Below are 21,524 nucleotides of genomic sequence, written 5' to 3' on the forward strand. Positions count from 1 at the left end.
CGGCACGCAGGGGGCGGGGCCGCGCCTCGCGCCGTCGGCCGAGGGTCCCCGCCCCGCCCCGCCCGGCCGAGGGGCGCCGCCGGCCCTGAGGCCCTCAGCTCACCTCGGCTCAGCCCGGCCCGCCTCAGCCCGCCTCGGCGCGGCCCGGCCGCCAGGCAGCAGGTGCGGGCCTCCAGCGGCAGGGGGCCGCGGGCCGCCGCCCGCCCCGGAGCAGCAGCGCCCGGCGGAGGGCGGAGCGAGCGCCGGGCCGTCGGGGGGCGGGGGCCGGGGCCGAGGGAGGTGCCCGCGGGCCGGGCGGCGGGCGGGGCCCGGCGGAGGCCGCCCTGCCGGGCGCCGAGCTGTCCGTGCGGGCGGCGGCCGCCCCCTGCCCGCGGCGAGGCGCCCCGGGGCTGTGGCGCGCGGGGCCGGCGGCGACGGCGGCCGGGCCGGGCCGGGCCCGCGGGTTCGCAGCCGCCTGGCGGAGGACGAGGCGGGGCAGGAGCGGCGGCGGGCGCCGAGCACCCCCGCAGCCCGGCCGTCCGCGAGCTGCGGGGCCCGCGGCGTCCGCGAAACCGGCACGCGGGTGCGTGGGGCCCGGGCCGCGCCCCGCCGAGCGCCCCGCGCCGGCCGCCCCTCTGCCGGCGGCCGGAGCGCGCTGTACCTCGGGTCCCCGCCCCGCCGTTGCCGGCACGAGGAGCGGTGCCGCCGACGTGCCAGGCCCGAGGCCCGCGCCTCCCGTCAGAGTTGTTCAAAAGGGAGCGTCGGACGCGGGTACGCCGCGGCGCCGGGCGGCGCGCTTCTCGGAGCCGTAAGCGGCGTGCGGGAACCCCGCTGCTGCTCGTCTTTGGCACCTGAGCAATCGTGTAAATCAACGGCAAACCCTTTTAAATATCCCCTTTCTGATGCTAGTTTCTGTTGAATCTCAACTGGCAGAAATCTGTGCTGTCCCGCGTTCTCCAGTGTGCGGAGGAAATCATAGGAGGGTGTAATTCTGCTTCTGTTTCACCTGTTAGAATTACAGGTTTGGAGACAGAGATTTTCTTACGTGTCAATGCTCGTTATACTCAAGCCCTGCCTGCCTGTTTTGGGTGGATTATCACAGCTAATGTCCCCCAGTCTCATGCTCAAAGTTTGGCTGTTTAAACTGTTCTCAACAAGGGTCATAGAGGGGGGTGTACTTCCGAAGGCATACGTTACAACTAGATGCTGGACTCCTCCTAAGGACTTCAAATCTAAGCTAAAAGATATCGGGTGGTTCCAGATGGGGTAAGTGATTCATCTGCAAACTGTTTTAGTAGCTATTTTAAATTTTTTCACATTTGTGCAGCCTGGTCATTGTGGGCCGACTATTACGTGACCACCGTCAGCACCGTGTCACATTATTGATGAATTTGACCTGTTTTGTATTTATAATTCCACCATCCAGCAAAGCATTGTAGGAAATCAAAGTCTTAAAACTGAACTGATTTAACCACAAGAGTAATTGAATGATATAAATAGTCAAACTCACTGACTTTTTACATATACAGCTTCCTGTTAAGAATTGTTATACTCTACTTTTCAAAACTATGCAGTCATGATTCAGTTATGAAAAGAGAAACAGGCAACTGTGCAAATAATGAGGGCTGTGAGATCTGTGCTTGGATGGGAGGAAATGGGTAGAGAAGGGTGATAGTGGAAATAAGTTAAAAAGATAAGAGTAGATGCAGGACTTGTGACGGTGTGTCTTTAGGCGTTTCTGTTTGCTTGTTCCTGGTGTGTGTGTATTTTGTTTTTGTAATCAGAAGTGTGGCTCTCTAACGTGGATGTAAGGAAGGGACAAGAAAAGGGGTAGGGGAAGAACAGAAGAAGTGGCTGTCACTAGATGGCACAACAAGCATGGCTGAGAGCAACTGAGGACCTGCTGGGGGCCTTTGCAGTGGATTTTACAGCACATAGGGCTGCTTAGCCATTTGTTTTACTTTTTTTTTTTTTTTCTCTCTCCCCTCTTGCAGCACACAGGATAATCCTGCCCGTGAGCCGTAGGGCCTTCATGACCCTGGCAGCTCCATCCTCTCCTGTTCTGTCATCCAGAAGTAGTAAGAGTCAGGTAGAAGGAAGAGGGACACTGTTCTGAACAGCAAGCTCTTTCGTTAAATCTGCTTTTCTCTGTAGCGTCAGTAATTGCTCATTTTCAGCAGGGTGGTTTTAAAAGCTCCATAAAGAGGTAAATGCAGTGAGTAAAGTCCCATAGCCTAATGTTGGACTAAATAGTGCAGTGTGAAGGACTGTTACAGCAAGTCGTGATGAGGATGACAACATTCTGGGATGTGCACTACAAATCAAACATTGCACGCACTGAATCTTTAGTTAACTGTATTCTTTTGCATGTTCTGCCTTTGACTACAGACCATGACAGAGCATTTCACCAAATGAGTCTTTCTGAACTACAGATAAAACACCAAATTGTGTCAGTCGTTTTTGAAAAGAGAAATTTCATTCAACATTTTGAAACAAAAATGCCATTTGTTTGCATATTTCTGAAGATAAATTGTCTTTAGCACTTTCTAAGGAACTCACTCCCCACTAAGTCATTGATCTAATGTCATTTGGAACTTTAGGAGAGTATGAGACTGTGACAGAGAATCTCTCATAAGATGTCTCTCAGGGAGAGTTACAGAAGCAACAGATAAAGTTAGCATGCCAGATGTAGCAATATGTTGACTGGTGTCCATTCCCAAAGCAAAATCTGGACTTACGTACCCCTGCTAAAGTGGTGGGAAATAATCTAGGTTTGTGCTGATGTCAGTGAGAATAAAATGTAGCTGCTTGTTGCTTGCTCAGACTCATAACACTTTGCCAGGCAGAGGGTGTTGATAGAATGAGAAAATCTAGGTTGGCCTAAAACAATCCAGTTTACACTACTAAAAGAAAATAAAACAAACATTTATTTGTGCAACTTCCAGCTAGTTGCAATAAGGAGATGGTGATGGGGGACAAATTAAACCTTACTGAAATGCTACAGGTGCTGTGGCTTATTTGTGAACCAATGTAAAAGAGCTATGACACAGGAAAGGAATGCGTTCTAAAGACTTGCTCAAGAAGCAGAGTCAGAAGTCAGACACTACTTCCTCATTCCTGCCATTGGAATGTAAAAACTCAGCCTGCAAAACCCCACTGCCATTACGTACCTCCTTCTACCCTGACACACACAAAGTCCTTAGAAAACACTGATTAATTAAGTTGAAAAATATGTTTGTGAGCTGTTGTAATACCTAAAACTGAATTTTAGGACTCAGTCGGGTGCTAACTTGGTAGTTGCTACTAATATACAAGAGTAGAGACTTTTGTGGGGATAGAATTGAGAAGATGGAAACTCTCAGTCCTGTAGCCATAGTGCAATCCTGTCAGAAATGTATTACAGTTAGGCTCACTTATGCTCTTCCACTTCTTTTAATACCCTTAGTGGCATTTAGAGTGTAAAATAATGGAAATTGATCCCAGCAAAAGAGTGGTAAGCGTAAACTAGAAGTAATTCTTAATAATACCTGTCTGCTTCTCAAGGAATGCAGTGGAACATCTATGCACAAATAAGGCTTATTCATCGGGAAAAAAAGAAAACAAAACAAAACAAAAAGAAAGAAAAATAGGCGTTGAGTTCAATATAGATTTAGGGTGGAAGCAAAGAGTAGAAAATAAGAATGTTCTTCCTAAATTTTCCCTAAACTCAACAATTACTTAATCTAAATAAATGCTGTGTTTTGAAATTGACCTACATTTGATTTTGTAATTTAATGATAAACTTAAAAAAATAATAATTTTAAATCTTCTAAAATTGAAACAGGTAACACAGATTTTTTTCCAGTAACCCAAAATGATCACAGTTTGTTAGTTTTTGATTATAGGTGGATGCCAACCAACATTTTCCGTAGTTTTTGTTCAGAGTACTAAAAAAATTGTGTATTTGTCACTTTTAATGAAACTCATACATTCAATATACTCAATCTGCTTATAGTAAACATTTTGATACAAAGCAAAGTTGTTTAATTAGTCTGCCTAGAGAAGACAGAAGCTACATTTCCATGCCAAAACTATGGTTTTCCTGTGTTTGCAGACTCATCAATCAAAATTGACAGCATGATTTGTAAGAGCTGCAGCTGACAACTTTTTGAATCCCATTTGTCTGATATGCCTATTAACTGCTTCAGCACCAGCAGGACAGCAATCTACACAAATTCATCTGCGCCCTTATAGCAGAAGAACCTGGCATATTGGTCCTGGGTATAGTGGAATGTCACCACTTTTAAATATAGTAGTTGAATTATAAAGAGGAGAGGAAGATTCAAAATTCCCACGTGTTCACATTTTATTTAGTGTTGTAACTGTAGGATCTGTACACACCATCATGCCTAGGTTGTGCTCAGGATTCATTTCAGATTTCAAGCAGACCCATATTTGGTTGCATCTCATGTCTTCTTTTTCCCCTACAAGGTTGCTTGTACAACAGTCAATTCCCATCCTAGTAGCATGTCTAAAATCGATAAGCAGAATACCCTCTATCTACCCCCTTGTTTCACAGAAGGAGGAGGCTACTTGGCAGAGAATGATTTGTGTTTCTTTTGCAGGGCTGTAGTTTGTATCATCTTCATCACAACCTGCTTGTTCAAAGACCTTCTAATGGTGTGTTTGCTTTTTGTCTTGACTGCTTTGGCTCTGAGAACCTTTCATAATGTCTGATTATGTTTTTCATTCGTCTTGGCTTTTCTTTTTCCTCCTCGCTCTTTACAGTAGCTTATTCAGGCACCCCATAGATCGGTACCAGTTTCAGAATCAAGAGGGAACTGATGCTGGAAACGTATGCTTCTCTGTGAAAATTAGTTAAAGCAACAATCGTATTTCAGGCATCCTTTTCAAAGCAGGTCACTTTCCCTTTTTTCCCCATTCGTTATCTGACATTTTCCACATTCCTGTCAGCTATTAAAGTGTCTATACTGAATCATAGTTGCATCTGGGTAGCATATCCATTACAGACAGCAGATGGCAATAAACTAACTTCCTCTGATATGGCAAATTGGATCCTGGTTTACCTCCATCACATTTTGCAAGAGTATTTCTGTGTTTTCCAGATTTTCCCTCTTCCCAGTTCATGAGAAGGCACAGTTTCATGGGCTGTGAGTGAAGGAGGAGGGCATCCCCTGAGTCACTGAATGCTTCTCTGTCAGGGTGTCTGCGATGCCGCTTGCTTGTCTGGATCTCTAGCTGCCAGTTCAAACCACAGCAGCTGAAAGGAACTCTAGAGCTGTCTCTGCCTTTTGGCTAGGATCAATCCATTAGATTAGTGTCTGATGCCCCCCTCTGTCAGGGACATCACGCTCTAGCATGCCAATGTAATCTGTGATCTAGTAAGATTTTGTTTCTCATTTACCTCCCTCCAAAGCCTTCATCTCGTGTAGGCAGACAACGCGAGTTGGCAGATAATTGACAAATATCCCTTTCGTTGTTTCCTTCTTAGGGCTTTTAAGCTGCAGTAGTTTCATCAAGGAAAACAAAATACAAATGTCTTCACACAGCTCTAAAAGTAGTCTCAAGGCCAGCAGATAACTTGGTGTTCTCAAGGAATTTTCCCAGTTGTTTTTACCAAAGGTCTCTGTGCTCAACTCAAATCCTTCCTCGTTACCCTGTAGGAGTGGGCTTCACGTTGTTCACGTTGGGAGGGAAGTGGGACTTCTGCACTCCAGTGAATGTGGTCTGCACATCCATTTCCCCAAAACAAAGATTGTCCCCCTTGCATCTCTTCTATCATGTCTCTGTTCAGCCTAGACTCACCCTCCTTCCGTGCTTCCCTTCCACTTGACTGTTTTTGATCACAGTTTTTATTTATAGTGGTGTCCTGACAGATACTTTAAAATTGCAGTTGGACATTTAATGTTAACTGAGTGAGTTACCAGGCAAGCAGTGACTCTACTTCAGCTGTGGTGGTGATGTTTTTAAACTTTCTCCAACTGAGAGTCATTAGAAGTAGCAATAAAGGGGTTTGTTGAAGCCATGTGTCCCTTGGAAAGACTCAGCACATGCTAATTAGAGTGGTTTAGCAAAGAGATCAAGGCTGGTAAGTGTGTGGGAGGGGGCACAGAGCAGTAGTGGTGAGAGGAGTTGAAAATTGCAGGAAATGTTAATTATGCAGCTTATTCCCTTCACCTTTCCCCTACCTTTGAAAACAAACCTCATTTTGAAGACACTTGTGTAAGGCGTTGTTTAGGAATCAAATTCCCTTATGTCTTAATAGCTGGTAATATACCAGAAATGTGAAATTGGTGTAGAATAAACAAAGAACTCATCCATGCAGCATTGTTGTAATCCCAATTAGATCTGGAAACAAGAATTTGCATGCCTGGGGTGCCAGATTAGGGCCAGTGCATAGCTTTGATTTTTTGTTGTCTATATCCAGGTTCTGCAGAAGACGAGGGATATTTTTCCACTGACCCTTGTGATCTTTGGACCAAGTCTGTCACTTGCTGTTGTTACCCAAGGGCTCACAGACAGGCAGTGCGCTCAGGGAGCTTTTCCACTTGGAGGCAGAATCAGAACGTGTAAGTACATTTGCACGTGTGCCTGAACAAAGCTGGTAACACATAGATATTTGCATAGATGTTAAATTCTAATAAAAGGTGACAGTGAAGGGAAGGTATAAAATAAAAATAAGGTTATGTGAGATGTGTAGTTAGCAAATTGTTATTTTATAAATAAGTAGTACATATCTGTGTAGTTTGTGTTGCTAAGGGATTGTGCTGTATTTGCCACTCAAAGAAGCAAAGCATTCCAGTGCAGAAGCTTCTTCTTTTCTGGCTAGTCAAAGTGAAATGCTATAGGCCTAGACCCTGGATGAGCTTGACAGCTCTGTAAATACTCAAGCACTCAGAACCTAAAATATAGCTGATAGAAAAAATAGACTTACATAAAATCGGTTATGCTAGCTCTCACTGGCCACATGGAGGATGGCACATGCCTTCCTTTTTAGTATGTGGTTGGTTTATTGATAATAAAGTTATTCTGAGAATTAGCAGTAACTGAACACAATGAACCAGCTGGTTTTGCTGCACATTAACTACTTTGACCTGGGCAGTTGTGCTTCTCTCCCTGCCCCAACCCTGGCTTTTTTGTAGCAGTTCCAGCAGCATCCTTGTCATGCAGGAACTGTGTTGTGTTTTTGCTGTTGCCTGTATTTATCCACTTGGTAATCTTTTCTTTTCTTTTCTGTTTTTTTTTTTTCTCCTTATTTTGGACATTTTATAGCAAGTGTTGGTAGCCTTGTGTAGTACTACTGATCTTTAAGAAGCATCAATTCATTGCAAGAAATGGTATACGAAATGGTAATCTTTAGAGAAATCTTTTTTTTCATTTGTGAAATGAAACTTGAGCATTTTAGAAAGCACTGTATAGAGAAAACTTGCTGAAGGAATTTGGAGTGTATGGAATGTTACTAGCTACCTCTTCTGAGGATTTGTTCAGCACTTTTTAATTAGAAAACCCCTGTCAATAGAAGAGGTCTGCCAGATGTCACATACATTGAACAGTACGTTCTCTCCAAAGTTAGAAATTGTTTGACAGACCAAGTTGAGTGTTGATCAACCTGGGAGCATCTATCTTCCGTCAAACTTGCTGAGATCATTAATTATTCTTCCTTAGGGTAATTAAGTCATATGGAGGAATTAACTTCTATACCAAAGGACGTGCTCTGAGGCAGAGAGTGGGGAAACAACCGTTTTTAGAAAGAACACTCAAGGCACATAACATGTTTTGATGGTATTGAGAAAGGTGGATGTGAATGGAAAACATACTCATTTGTTAAAAAAAAAAAAAATTCTAGTGAAATATTGACATGCTCTAACTTCTTTGAGTGTACGAGAAATGATGTGACCAACTCTCTGCACTCTGTAAATGTGCATTAACTGCAAGAACCAGTAGACCTTGTGTTTAGATGTGAACAGGAAATTGGACTTCTATTTTTGTTCTTTCTACTGCCAGTACAGTGAACGAAGTATGTACCTCACGTAATGGTGTCTTTCTCTGACAGTAGAAACCTTGAATAAAACACACAAAAGATTTCTGTGTTTGCAGCCCATAGTATGAACAGTGCAAGCCCATGTAGAAGTATTTTAATTTTGTATAAATTGTTTATACAATTCTGTGTGTTTCTGTGTGTGTGTGTGCAAACATAGTAATCAATCACATCCCGTAGAGCTTAGCTACAGCAAAGCCATCCAGCAAGCATACAGCACAAGACTGGTGAGATTAATTTTTTCTTCTACAGTGACTCGTATGTCTGCATGTCTTGCTATATGTTGCACAAGATTATGGAATTGAGAAGGTTTGAGCAGGTAGATCAGTCAACCTTTCTTCCTTTGTTTAAAATAAGTCTGCCTCAAACTTAAGCCACGTTTTGCTTGCCAAGATCATTCTCAAACAATTGAAGTTCCCAGTGAGCTAGGCGATAGGGTTTAGCCCAGATCTTTGTACTTGTGTATCATACAGGTAGAAGATTAAAAAAGGGAATATATCTATATGCAAATCACCCTTCCACTTCAGTAGCAAACCAGTTTTAGATATAAACATGGGCTGACCAGCATGCAAAAACTTTCCACTGAAAAATATCCCTGGGTGTTCATTTATTTCTGTTTAGCTTGGGTTGGTTTTAAGTTTTTCACTTTATTACAGTATGTTTTGCACCACCTGTAAGGACACCTGGAGTTTACTATTGATGTTTATTGAACCATTCATATCAAATAAATACTTTTGGGAGTCTGAACACAGAAAGGAAAAGCGTTCCTTTGAGAGGGGAAAAATCAGAAATCTGTATCCGAAGAAAGCATAGCTATCAGAAAGAAAATTTGTTTCAATTTTAAACGTCTAAGGAGAAGGCGTGATTTCAAGGGGAGTGATTGAAATGTGGACACACCAGGGTGGGAGTTCTAGTTTGGGGTGTACACAGCAAAGTTCACAGCTTGGGTTGAGTTGCTCTGGAATGCGTTAACCCTTTGCACTATGCAGCCTCCTAGATGAAATGATTTTTTGGTGCAGTTCCAAGTCAAAGTATGAAGCCAGTCATCTAATCTTTTGCACTTGGAACAGTCCCTATCTCTGTTCAGTGCTTACTGTCTAGATAGATTGTAGTGCACAAGGTCTCATTAATGTATCATTTAGAATTGAAAACCTACTCAATTTCATTTTGAAATAATTTGCATGTTACTCTTTTTTCTCCCAATTCATGTACTGATTTCACTGACATGAGAGGAAGCCATGCAATTATTCTTCTTGTGTAGCAGCTGAACAGATATTAAAGATCCTGTTTAAGACCGCGCGTAGGATTATTCTGGGGTCTAGGACCATAAGGAACAGAGCACTCTTAACTTCACAAAGTGGGGGAGTTGAAGACTCTCAGTACTTGCCTGGGCCATTCAACTGATTGCTTCTGTTCCATTACTTTAAGTGTGTGACAAAGCCATTAGCCTAAATGGGGACACTCACTCACTGGAAGGTAGTGCAGAGGTCAGCAGCAGGAAGCCAAAAGGGAGTGAACAGAATTTTTTAGTGTTCTGGCAATTTACTTCACCAAATGCAAATGATACACAATTACTTTTCTCATTCCTCTGTTTCACTCTCCCATGTTGATCTCCTTCCTGGGTGCTGACGTTTTTCTTCTACCCTGTCTTTGCTAAAATTTTCTGGTAAATCAACCCACAACCTGCCTTTGTTACAGGAGGAGGACTCCTGAAGGTCACAGGGACCTGCATAATCTGGGTTGTCAGTATCCCAGTGCCTTTTTCCAGGGTGCTGGCGTTTCTCCCCATCATGGTCGCTTAGGTCTAGCTCATCATTCCAGCCTCTCTTGCTAGGATGCTGATGTTTATGCATCAGATACCCTCTCCCTGGTTGCTGTCTTTTGGATAACCCATTCAAGTAAGTTAGCTGTGCACTAGAGATGTCAGCATATTGGTCCCACGGTGACCTTCTGCCAGGATGCTGTTGCTTTTTCAGCTCCAGATAGCTGACAAGGTCGTCTTCTACCTCCCTTTTCCCTGGATGCTGCCTCTTCTGAATGTCTCCGTAAGATGCTTCTTCCTTGACATCTCTTTTTCCAGGATGCTGTCTCTTTTCCAGGTCGCTCATGTATCTTTTTCCAGGGTGTTGTCTTTTGGAAAGCCATTCTGGCAGAGGGGCATTTAATTCTGTCCAAGGGAAGAATAATGTTAATGAACCCCCATAATCCTCTCTAAAGAAATGTGAATTTGTGGAGTTCTACAGTGCAGATCATAACCTGTTGCTCATTATACCCATTTATTTGCACTGGTAACTGTGTTGTCTTGAATTTGATTACCCTAGATGGCCTCTGTCAAAACAATTCTGGCACTTTTTTTTTTTCCAAGGGTAGATTGATATATTAGGAACTAGGTGCAAACCAAGTGGGAAGACATGCAGTGACAAAGTGTAATGTGTTGGTTGATTTAGACTTCCTGGAAGCAAGTCAGATTCAGGTAAAGGTGTAGCAGGGTGAATAAAAGATGCTGGGTAGATGGAAGAAATCAACTGCAGTACCTGGGAGCAGGGAGGAGCTGGATACAGCATGAGATAGAGAAGGGGCAGGGTTGAAACACAGGTAGAAGCAGGAATGTGGACATTTGAATGCCAGCTCAGTATTTCCAACAGCCATAACTCTATTAGTATCTCTTACTTACTCTTAAGCTCTGCTTAGTATTTCATGTCTTAGATTGACGTGGCCAGCTCTCAGCATTCATGTGAGGAGGGAGGAATTCCTTTTCTATGGGGCCCTTAGGGCCAGCTCCTCTGCCCGCTCTGTGCTTTTTGTTGGTGGCAGGCCCCTATGTGCTGCTATAGTCTCCAAGTGTGATCTGCTTCCACTGCTGTGACTGGTGGGAGCAGAGCATTTGCGAGCTGTCAGGAGGGGAGTGGCACTAGGACAGCCTCTACATTCCCAGCCACGCATGGAAAAGCCCACCTCTGTTGGGGTGTAGAAGCCAGAAGGTTGAGGTAGAAGGTGAATGGGAGCACTCCCACCTGCAATTAGCATTAAATACAGGGTCCAAAACTGCAGAATGTCCTCCCATATGTCCTCTTGGAGCTTCCCTAGGAAAGTACTTGCCAGACAGGCAGATGTTCTGTGACAGGCTTCTACCTTTTTTTATGTAGCATCTTACTCAGTGATGGTGTGGCATTGCCTAAACTAGGAGATAGTAGAGAAGAAAGCGCCTTTTGAGAACTGCGCCAGTATATTACAGCAGATGGTCTATCCTTCCCTTTACCGTAGTTGGAGTAATAAATATATACATTAGAACCTGGGAAGTAAATACATTGGACCTAATAATCTCAGCCAAGAAATACACCAGCATCACCAGAGGGATGTACCCAGTATTACATATACCTTTATTCATCTCTTCTTGCTTTTCAGCTTTCTTGAGGACAGACTGAAGGATGAGGCTTTCAGATCTCTGCAGGATGTCATCCAGGGGACTTCTTCCCATGTTCTCACTTGCTTCTGGAAGGGGCTGCCCCCCATTGAGGCAAACACTGGACAAGGTCAGGCAGAGGAGTAGCAGTGGCAGCTGGATAGACAGCATTGTGAGACAGGGGTTCCTGCAACTTCCGTGGGAGAGAGAACAACAGGGGAGGAGGATGGAGCAAAAGAATTCTAGCGATAATAGCCATATTGCCAGACACTGAGAAAGAAATACGGCATTGCTGTAGGGATTGAAGTCTCTTACGAAGGTCCCTTCTTATTTGTTACAGACCTCTCAGTTTAATTTATATTCTTCAGAGAATCTGTAAATTCTTCATAACTGAGACCAAGTACTCATTCATTTTTTCTGGCAGTATAAATACGAGCATTTCAAACACCTAACTTCATGATATACAGATGATTTGGAAAACCAGTGATTTTGCTCTGCCTTTTGCCAAGAGGCAAAAATAATTTCCCTATTGAACCCAGTATTAACTGTGCCTACATGAGGTACACACATGTAAACCTGCACTAACAATCTCCAACAGGCAATTTCTTTTGCCAAGGGTTTATTTTAAAATAATGTGGTTTACAACACTTCCATTCCACCTTCAGTAAAAGTCCAACTTTAACAGCCAGGCTTTAAATATCTATTTCTATATATTTAAGGTACTTGTGTGTTTTTGTATTTGCCCATATAAGAAGATAGCTCTGCTGTGTTAGTTAGGGAGATTCCTTGCATTCTGAAAGCACCTAACATCTTTTGCAGAGACAATAATAATTGTATCCTCTATTACCACTTGCCTAGATAGCAAATGTTTTTCTATTTCTACCAGCTAACACTGGAATTCCTAAAGCACTTGCCAATGATTTATTTTCCAGTAAGCAGACTTCCTTCAATAGAATGGAATATATCTTTAATATTACTATAGCAATCATTTAGCTTAGTTACATCCTAAGAACATAAAAGAAATACACAGTGTTAACAAGTTCTGTGCATTTTTAAAATAGATGAGTATATTATCATATTGGCAGGTTTCTATCACCTCTGATAAAGTCCTTGGATAACAGCCCTAAGAATATCACATAGGCTATTTGGCTTAGAGCAATCTTTAGAAGGAAAGTTAGAATCAGCTAAAAAGGAAATGATTTAATAACTTACCTGGTTTGTAGTTTCAGATTTTTGCTAGATGCGTCTGGCAAGAGATTGCAAACAGCTTTAAAGGATTGAACACATCTGAGCTTTGAAGTTGCCCTTTTTCTGCTACAGACACATGCAGTATCCAATAGAACTGTTGCTAAGTTCTCTTTGGATGGCTTGTGTCGCCGTACTTATACTGTACTGCCTCTGGACCCTTTATGCAAATAGCTGTGAGGTAATGTAGGTGATGTGTTTTTTTTTTCTTTTTTTTATTGATGTCAGAGATCTGCATTTTGAATGCACTTTAAAACTGTGATAGTTATTTGCTGACTTCCTTATATCCTTACTGGACTCCTGAAACCTTCTGTTTTTTCCATTCTCCAAAGAGATTGTGTTGAATTTTATGTAAACCAGCAGAGAGAAAAGGAGTTGTTTTTTTTTTTCCTGCTTAATAAAAAGAAGCTTGTGTATCTTCTGTTAAGCAAATACTGTGGAGTAAATGCAAAGAGAGAGGTAATTTATCAAGCTAAGGAAGAAAATTTAAAAATGTAATGGATTACGTTTAAATAAGTTTATACAATGGGTTCTTTTTCTGAATAACACTAAACAGTTTCTGTCTCAGAATTCCATATCTTCTTGGCATAGATTTTCCATAAACGGTATACTAGAATACAGGTATGTAGTGTTAGATATGAAAACATGTTGCTGCTTTATGCTTCAAAAAGCATTATGCTATTGTAACTGGAAATAAGGCTCCCTCTCTAACCTATCTAAGATGTTCTTCCATGCAGTACTACTAAAAACAGATCATGCAGGAGGTACAGATAAAGGGCTAGTGATTCTTTGGTAATCTTAGTGATGATAACGTTTAGGACTAAAACTGAAGTAAGGATTGCTTACAGTATTGAAGCAACGCAGGCTTCAGCTCACTTGTTACTACATGGAAAGTTTCAACCAAGAGAAGTCAATGGTTTTCTTCTTCCCATTGTCACAAACACAAAACCACCTTTGTATGTCCTCATCACTGCCATCGAAGTGTCTGAGTTAAAATTTGTCTTCAGCAGTAAGTAATGACAAAACCTAACAACCCCTCACCTTGAGAACACCTTTGGTAGGACACTGGCATTTTAGTACCTCTCTAGGGTGCTGTGTCACAGCCTGAGACACAAGGCATTTTGGTGATACTCTTAAAAGCACTGCACTTAAAAGTGGATCCGTTATACTTACAGGTAATGTGGATTTTCACGTGGCCTGTAAGATTGCCTCTACTGCTACTCCAGTTAATTTTAAGTTGACTCTTGCTGGCCTGTGGAGCAAATTCATGCAGGGCATCTTCTCTGATGCATAAAGAAGGGGTAAAAATCTCCAAATCTCTCTTTCCTTTCTGTTGTCCAGGATTTGTAGCTCTTGCACCATTTCAGCTATGTTTTGGGCAACAAATACTGGGCATAGGTGAAGAAAGGCACCATTTTACATCTGAACAGATAATGGAAATGCTCCATAGAATTAAAAAGTGATGAAGTTAGTTGTTTTGTTATCAAAGTGACTTACTACCCATCTGAATTTAACAGAAAAGGGTCACCTTGCAGAGCTTTTTCCCCTACCCCATTCAACTTCATGTGACGGGCCAGAAAATACACAAGAAGAGCCTTGTTTTCAGTTCTTTGTGAAATAAAAGCTGACTTTCTTGGAGTGACTTTAGTGGAATGCAGCTATTACCTCAGCCTTCTGCCGTGAGAATGTCATCTCTTGAATTTTGTCTTAATATCTCAGGAAGAATGTATCAGAAATCGTATATAGATGTGCCTTTTGATATTAATTACCCTGATATAATTTGAGAATAGTCATGGATGTCAGTGTACTTGTTCCAGATTTGCTGAAGGGTTAGAGATTGGGGCTCACAACATTTTAACTGTATTTCTAACAATTATATCGAAAATGGAATCTATTTTACTTGTTTGGATTTCTATAGGAGCTTGCGACATCATGCACTATATGTGCAGAACACATCTGTGGCTTTATGAGGGTGTTGTCCTTGCCAATTTAAGAACGTGTTGATACTGTTTTCCTTAGCACACATCCAGGCTAAAGATCCGCAAGGCAATCAGATTCAAAGATCAGTCCACAAATTACTCCAGCTGACCAGTAAACAATGGACAACTAATAGTCCCTAATCCAAAACAAAGATCCCTGTAAAGACAGTTCCTATGTGTTTTTAGTTTTAAGCAGTGCACTAGGGCTTTCAAGGAATATAAAGAATAATGGAAAGTGCTTTAAATATCTTCACTAATACCAGAATTGTATGTTTAACAAACCAGTACCTGTCTCTGTCATAGTCCCCGATTTGTCCTAACAAAATGCCTAATCCAGGGTCCACTGAAATCAGCCAAATTTTTCATTTAATTTTACTATGGCTAGCCTTAGAATTTGTCTCTCTCTGATTTGTAATGATTCATATATTGAATTGAATTTTAAAAAATCCTCTTGCCCTTTGAAGCATGGCTCTTGAAAAAAGATAGATGGGAAAAACAGAAGTTTAAATAGCTGAAACACTTTCATATATACAAAGCCATATAGTAATATTAATTCAAGGAACAGCTAAGAATCTGATATTAAAAATAGCCTCCCATATGAACGTATTTAATCTTAGCACTGAGTGAATGAGTCAGATTTCACTTGTGGTAAGGCAGTTGACATACTGAATTTCTTGGCTACCAAGAAATGATAGGATTGCTAAGACTTGCACTTTGGAAAAGTGCAATTTAATAAACCTTCACTTGACACATATCTCCAGTGTGAAAATCGTTACAAAGTCTGAGTTGGAAATAATTCTTAGCATGCAGTTCTCCCTCCAGTCTGAAATTAATCTGGACAGCATAGAATGCTTGCATATGTAGCTCAAGCTTAGGTACAGTAGGAGCTGTTCCTCGCAGAGACCTTTTACTGATTCTCAATGCACATGCAGTAATTAGACATGCATGTGCATGGTCTAACGCACGAGATGCAGTCATTGCCCAGTCTGCCACCTAACCCTAGGTTATTTTCTTTGTAAGACTGTCCACCCATCAAAAACTGAACAGTGTCCCCTGAATTTCTCTGGACAAGCTGACAGGTCTTGTTCTTCATTACTACCATAATCAAATACTAATGCCATAGATTTGGGAGCTCCTATTCCGTCAGTCACTGTGAGCCTCATAAGGAGTGACATTCACTTTGCACTAGCTGCCTGACATTTCCTGGGTGTAATAACTCCTTATGGTCTCTTATGATACCATACCTGCGTTTAAAAAACTAATTTACTGGGCTATAAATTAAAGTGGGCATAGATGGAATGAGAACTGCATTTTTAAACGTCTTTCAAAAAGTGAAACAGAACAGTAAAGTTGTTAAGAATTCTGTTGCTAGCTCCCTACAAGGCTTTCTTGATAAGCTGTTAAGCCAAGCATGCCTTCTAAATTAAAAAAAAATAAAAAATTACAACACGGATGTTTTAGTCATGTGTTTGAAGGCTTCAGTAATTCTGAATAGTTTTTTAATCTCACTTTGTTACAGTTTTTTCTTCATTTAATCACATTTTCTCGATGCTTTTTAACATAAAAGATTTGGAACGAATTAAGCATTGTGACTAGCATCTGTCACATAAGAGCTTATTCTTGCTGTCTCTTCCCCAAGGCAAGAAGTGTGTGATGTAAATTGGCTTGTTTGTCAGGACTTTTTAAAAAGTAGTTTACACGAATAGCTAGGTTCACACATACTAATAAACATTTATCTTGCCCTTGGAGCAAAAGGTGGAGTTTGTACCGATTATGTTCCAGTGGAATTTTTCCTTGAGTCTTGGGCCGATGCCTTAATCCCAATGGGATGTTCTTTTACCTGCACATCAGGCATCTTGGAGCAGTCAGGAAGCTCTAGTGTCAGTGGATTTGAGCAGTCCTCTTAATCCTTACACTGTGGGCATTGCATCTTTAACAGCCATGTTTGAAAGCTGCTCTCAAAACTAAATTGATTTTTCTTTTTTTTTTGCAGGCAAGATGTATTTACAAAGCATTTCAGTTTTGAACAAGCATTTTCTGACAGAAACTTGTTTGTGTGGTACATCCCCAACGAGCTATTGCACATGGGATGTTTTTAAGCTTTCAGCTGCAGCCTTCTAAGTCACAAGTAGAGGCATAGATTTGCAAGACAGGCAATATCTTCCATCCCATAATCTCTGTACTAACAGTTGACAAAACAATACTCCCCATCCCAGACAAAGCTAGTGTCACTCTGGTTAAAATGTTGTCCAGCTATCATCCAGTTCAGTTTAGCATTCACAATTTATCAGAGAAGTATAAGGTGACTTGGTTACTGCATTTATGTCCTTGTACATGGGGAGGATAACAGGGGGGCGATTTCTGCCTTTATGCTAGTAAAAGCATAAGAAGAACTAGTACCTGGAAACTGAGGTTAAACGAATTGAATTCCGATTCCTTGCTATGATGGTAATTAGACAGGGAAGTAATTTTCCATATATAGCCTTGGTATTGCTTGGAGATTTAGAAATTAAATTATTTTTCTTTTGGCAGGTCAAATGTTTTACTAAGACTGTTTCCATTTAGGGACGGTTTTGTTTTCCTCTGAGAATGCAAGAATCTTGGTGGCAGAGAACAGAGCTTCTGCTCTGTGGGCAGGATCATCGGGGCATCTCAGAAACAAACGCCTTGCAGCAGGACTGAGATCAGTGTTTCCCCAGCACAAAGCTCTGCACTCTGAGAACATAAACACTTCAGTCCAACAAAAAATTTTAGATCTGATTGAAAGTATCTGGGTGAAACCTGATGAGATTAGATTTACGTAATGATCCTTTCTGGCCCAAGACTCGGAAAGCAGAAACTGCCCAGCAATGAACAGCTACATTCTGAGACTGCAATGTCGTTTTCATAAGTGTGCTTAGAAACAGCAATAATACAAAGAGAATGTTGAAGTGAGTAGAAAGAGTTTTGCAGACCTGCGTGTCTGGCTACAGTAGCAACTTGATTATTTGATTTCAGATTCATAAATGAGCAGGGCATCTCCAAAGAAGGGTGTTTTTTTTTTGTTTTTTTTTTGTCTGTCCATCCGTCCCCCCCAGGTGTTCGACGTGGCATAAAAAAGCATGCAAATCCCTCATTCCAGCAGTCAGGGTCTAGGAATTCCCTTTCTTTTAGGAATACCCTCTGTGCCAGAATGAACAGGAGTACAATCTGATGCTAGGACAGAAATCCTACAGTACTTCCTGCACTGTCTAGGGATTCCTTTCCCCCAGGAGAAAACTCGAAGGGAAGGCTTTCTGAGTATTTCAGATCCAAAAGCCAGGCTCAGTTGAATTATACAAAGTGAAATTTGAAGAAGAGTACAAGTCTGTATATCCATTTGATAACTGTAATTTCATAAAAAGAAGTTCCTTTCTCCACTGATGGAAACTGAATGTCAAAAATTATTCAGGGAAGCCCGTAAAGTCAGTCTGTTTTCATTAAAATATTTTTCTTGACACTTTTTGAGCTGAGGACTCCCTTTAGAGAACACAGGGATTAAACCCGGTGTTCCAACTACATTTCCATGCAAAGCTTCTCAGTAGGTTCAAAATTATATCCACAGTACAATGGCCAGGACTTCCGGACAGTTTTGGACTGATTTGACTTACATTTGGGCTGATCTAGAAAGCATAATGAATTTAGTAGAGCTTTAATGCGTTGTTTAAAGGAAGAAAGTTAAATTTAAGCACCTCAAAGGATCTTTTGTTTCATGAACAAAGCCTTTTCCCTATTTCACAGCCGGAAATCTCTTTTTGGTATGTTCCTTGTTTTTTAGTGTTTGTTGCTTTTTTTTTTCTTTTTTTAATTTGGCCAAGATTTTTCAGTTTTGTTTTGTTTTCCCTGCAGGTGACTTTTTCTATTTAAATGATTTCTGGAGGTTTATTTCATAAGTGTTAATGTCCTTTTCATCCCACTCAGTGCACAGTTACTCATGACACTGTGAGTTGAATTCACGGGTATGAGGGAGAGTTTCTTTTCTTATACTCCAGAGCTGCACTCTAAGCTGTATTTTGCTGTCTGTCACAAGCCCACTGATACCCAGATTTGCTCAGAGTCTGTGTCAGCATAGGGTTTTTCTCCCAGTACATGTGCATGTCTGGTTTCTAGAATTGCGCAAAGATGTACAGGTACCACATTTCATACCTGAATATAGCATTTCAGCACCACTGCAATCCTCAACCCCCTTGTTCAACTGCTGTCTTTTATCACAGGTCTTTTAAGTCCCCTGAGGTTCTCCATCAACTCTACTGATGAATTTCCTTATTTTATAAAAATACTCAAGGAGACACCAACTTCTGAAAGGTCTTCCAACTGGAGGAACCAAGAGGCAGAAACTCCTTCAAACCCAAAGCAGATCCTGACATCCTAGTTGTGAGATTTGAGGTTTGTGTCCCTCTTCTCTCCAACTTTCTTGTTGGGTGGATTGCTGCACACAATGTGTGCTGCACACACTCCCCCACGTGTGCGCAGGAGCATTGGTCCTCTACCCGTGCTGAGTACTTGCCCAGCTCAGTGTCAGTGTTCCTAGCAGTTAGATCTAGCAATGGGCACGTGGCTGTCCATTGATCCCTAAGAAGATATTGAAGGCGAGGAATGAGAAAATCTGCTGTTAATCCAAGTCTGATGTCTATTCTAAATAATATAAATACTCATGTTTTGTGCTATCGGTCAGCTGTGACAGTCTGGAGTTAAGCAGAGATTCTCCATGGCAGATTTTTGCAAAATGTATGTTTGGGACATTTTTGCATCTTCTTTTGCATCTTTGCATCATTGGACCTTGATGGTCCACCTTGGTCTGGTCACAGTCAGAAATGCGGTACGTTAGTCTTGTTTAGTACAGTCATCCCTTTAGAGATCCTGAAAATGTAGAAGTTGCTATGGAAACTGTTCTTTTATTGAACTACAAGATAAAAAGATGTTGTGTGAAATTAATGTACCAACTACCAGTGCATTTGTTACCAGTTTCATTGAGAGGTGCTAAATGTTTAAGTGGCTTGTCCTAGGTCACACAGCTATAGTGGTAATGGCAGAAAAAGAGACCAGAATCTATTCACTTGTTCCAATCACTTAGCGATCCCTTCTTAAAACAGACTTTTTTTCATCGTAAGTCACACATCATTCTTATTTAACATATTGCCTGCAAGACATCTGTATATAGGCTGAGAGAAATACTTCCACTGGCTATTTAAAGCACCCCATTATTTTTTATTAATTAATTAATAATTAATTTTTATTAAGTTAATTTTTATTAAGTACATTAATTTTTATTAAGTACACATTGTCACTGGGACTGTAGTTTCTAACTTCCTATCTCTTTAAACTGTATCCTCTGGGTTATTTTCTGAATTGTACTTCTTGCATGTCTGCAAGTCCGGGCTGTTCTGTCCATCCTCCTATTTTTAAGTGTTGTAAATTAAGAATGACTTGATTGCTAACAGAAGTGAGGGGCAAATGAGCTTTTTTGTTTTCTCAGGAAAATGCGCAGCTTATTTAGATCACTCCTCCCAGTTTGTTCCTTGAACTAGCCAGGGAGAAAATGAAGGGGACGCATATCATTAACAGTGGACATTTCTCTTCTGATGTGATCCTTTTTAAAATGCAGTTTTTCGCGCAACAGAATATGTGAATAGTTTGCCCCGCAAGAGGATGCACTGTATTTTTCTTTGACACATTTAATTCTTGCTTCTCTTCATCTTGTTTTGTGTAACATGAGAATGCCAGAGATGCCAGAGTGGGTATAGCCAAAATGATGTTATTATAGTTCCTGTTATTAAAGCAAAGGTGTACTTGTACAAGGCAGGCAAACTTTCAGGAATACAGACCTTTCTTAGAGCCAAAGAAAGGCATTTGTATCAAAAAGTTTATCTCACTTCTTAGGACTGGGAAAGGACTTATGACCCCCCAAATGGTCAGCTTTTTCCAATGATAGTAGTCACTATAATAAAAGGTATTATACCTAACCTACAAATCTTGTATTGAATATTAATTGTTTTTGGGAGCAGGTTTCCAAACAAGTTGTAGCTACCTAGTTCTCAAAATTTGTTTGCTAAATAAATGGGCCTAGATATTTTTCAGTGGATTTAATGACATGTGAACTAGGTTTTAGAAATGCAGCCCAGCGTAGTCACAGCCACCACGGTGTAAGAGTGCCCTGTTGTTGCAGATGTACACAATTGTATGAGCTTCACTATAGTCAGTAGCAGAGCATGTCACATCCCAGTTGGTTTTGTTGTAGTTTCGTCAAAACCCAGAAATAATGAGGATTAATGATGCTTTTTCCATTAATTTCAGTAGTTGGGAAGATAAAATCTAGGAGTGGAAATGAAGGCATCTCCTCTACCATGGACTTTATTTCTTCCAGTATTGAGCCCCCAGCATTGGCGCTGCTGCTGCTGCTTACTACAGGCATTGGAGGTGGGGAAAAGCTTGTTTCTGATATGAGATCCAGGGCCGTTTTTAAGGTAGCTGCTAGTTAAAGACAGTCAGCTGAATTGTCCTAGAAAATCTGGTGAAATCATTAGAAGCTCTGCTGGCTAATGCTGAGTATCACTTGAAATGTGACCTGAAAACGGTGAGGAACAAATGTAAAGGGCCTGTTTTGAAGGCTCTGGCACTTTCAATTGACTCTCCTTTCAAAAAATTCCAGAAATGGCAAAACATTCTGCTCAAACTGTAAGCCCAAAAGTTTTGTAGTTTTGCAGACACAGAAGTGTTGAAGCTTAGTCTCATGAATTCCTTGAAACAAATACAAAATCCTTTGAGGAAACTTAATATAGGGAGAGATTAGGTATTCTATTTTAAATAATGAATAGGACAAGTATTGAATGAGATGAGGACATTAATTTCTGTGCAGGGATGC

The 21,524-nt window shown here is 41.3% G+C and overlaps 2 protein-coding genes across 18 annotated transcripts in view; one reads left to right on the forward strand and one right to left on the reverse strand.

The window, feature by feature from the left end:
• The first annotated feature begins 23 nt into the window (after positions 1–23).
• The window catches only part of TMCC1 (transmembrane and coiled-coil domain family 1), a 152,808-nt gene continuing 131,307 nt past the window's right edge, over positions 24–21,524 (forward strand). For 5 of the 17 annotated variants that reach the window (XM_067002940.1, XM_067002928.1, XM_067002939.1 and 2 more), the window contains exons 1-2: positions 25–162; positions 6,407–6,548. The gene's annotated coding sequence lies outside the window, so the exon portion shown is untranslated. Of the gene's footprint in view, positions 163–776; positions 1,246–4,072; positions 4,240–6,406; positions 6,549–11,431; positions 11,551–18,876; positions 19,049–20,956; positions 21,080–21,524 lie in introns of those variants that run through there. The other 12 variants (XM_067002935.1, XM_067002929.1, XM_067002933.1 and 9 more) reach the window with 11 other exon arrangements.
• TRH (thyrotropin releasing hormone) lies at positions 9,263–13,407 on the reverse strand. Its single transcript, XM_013182270.3, has 3 exons — positions 12,633–13,407; positions 11,396–11,613; positions 9,263–10,184 (listed from the first exon to the last, which is right to left on the reverse strand). Exons 2-3 carry the CDS (start codon positions 11,589–11,591, stop codon positions 9,598–9,600), a joined length of 783 nt encoding a protein of 260 aa, XP_013037724.1. The 5' UTR covers positions 11,592–11,613; positions 12,633–13,407; the 3' UTR covers positions 9,263–9,597.

This window comes from Anser cygnoides, chromosome 10 (assembly GCF_040182565.1).
Source record: "Anser cygnoides isolate HZ-2024a breed goose chromosome 10, Taihu_goose_T2T_genome, whole genome shotgun sequence".
In the NCBI taxonomy this organism is placed as follows: Eukaryota; Metazoa; Chordata; class Aves; order Anseriformes; family Anatidae; genus Anser; species Anser cygnoides.

Bases quoted from the DNA above. Each gene is read 5' to 3' on its own strand.
- TRH (XM_013182270.3), bottom strand. From the start codon at position 11,591: ATGCTGTCTATCCAGCTGCCACTGCTACTCCTCTGCCTGACCTTGTCC. The intron at 10,185-11,395 runs GTATATGTAATA...TCCCTTGGACAG, and splicing joins GCAAGAAGAGATGAATAAAG to AATTAAATGCCCCTCTGCCA.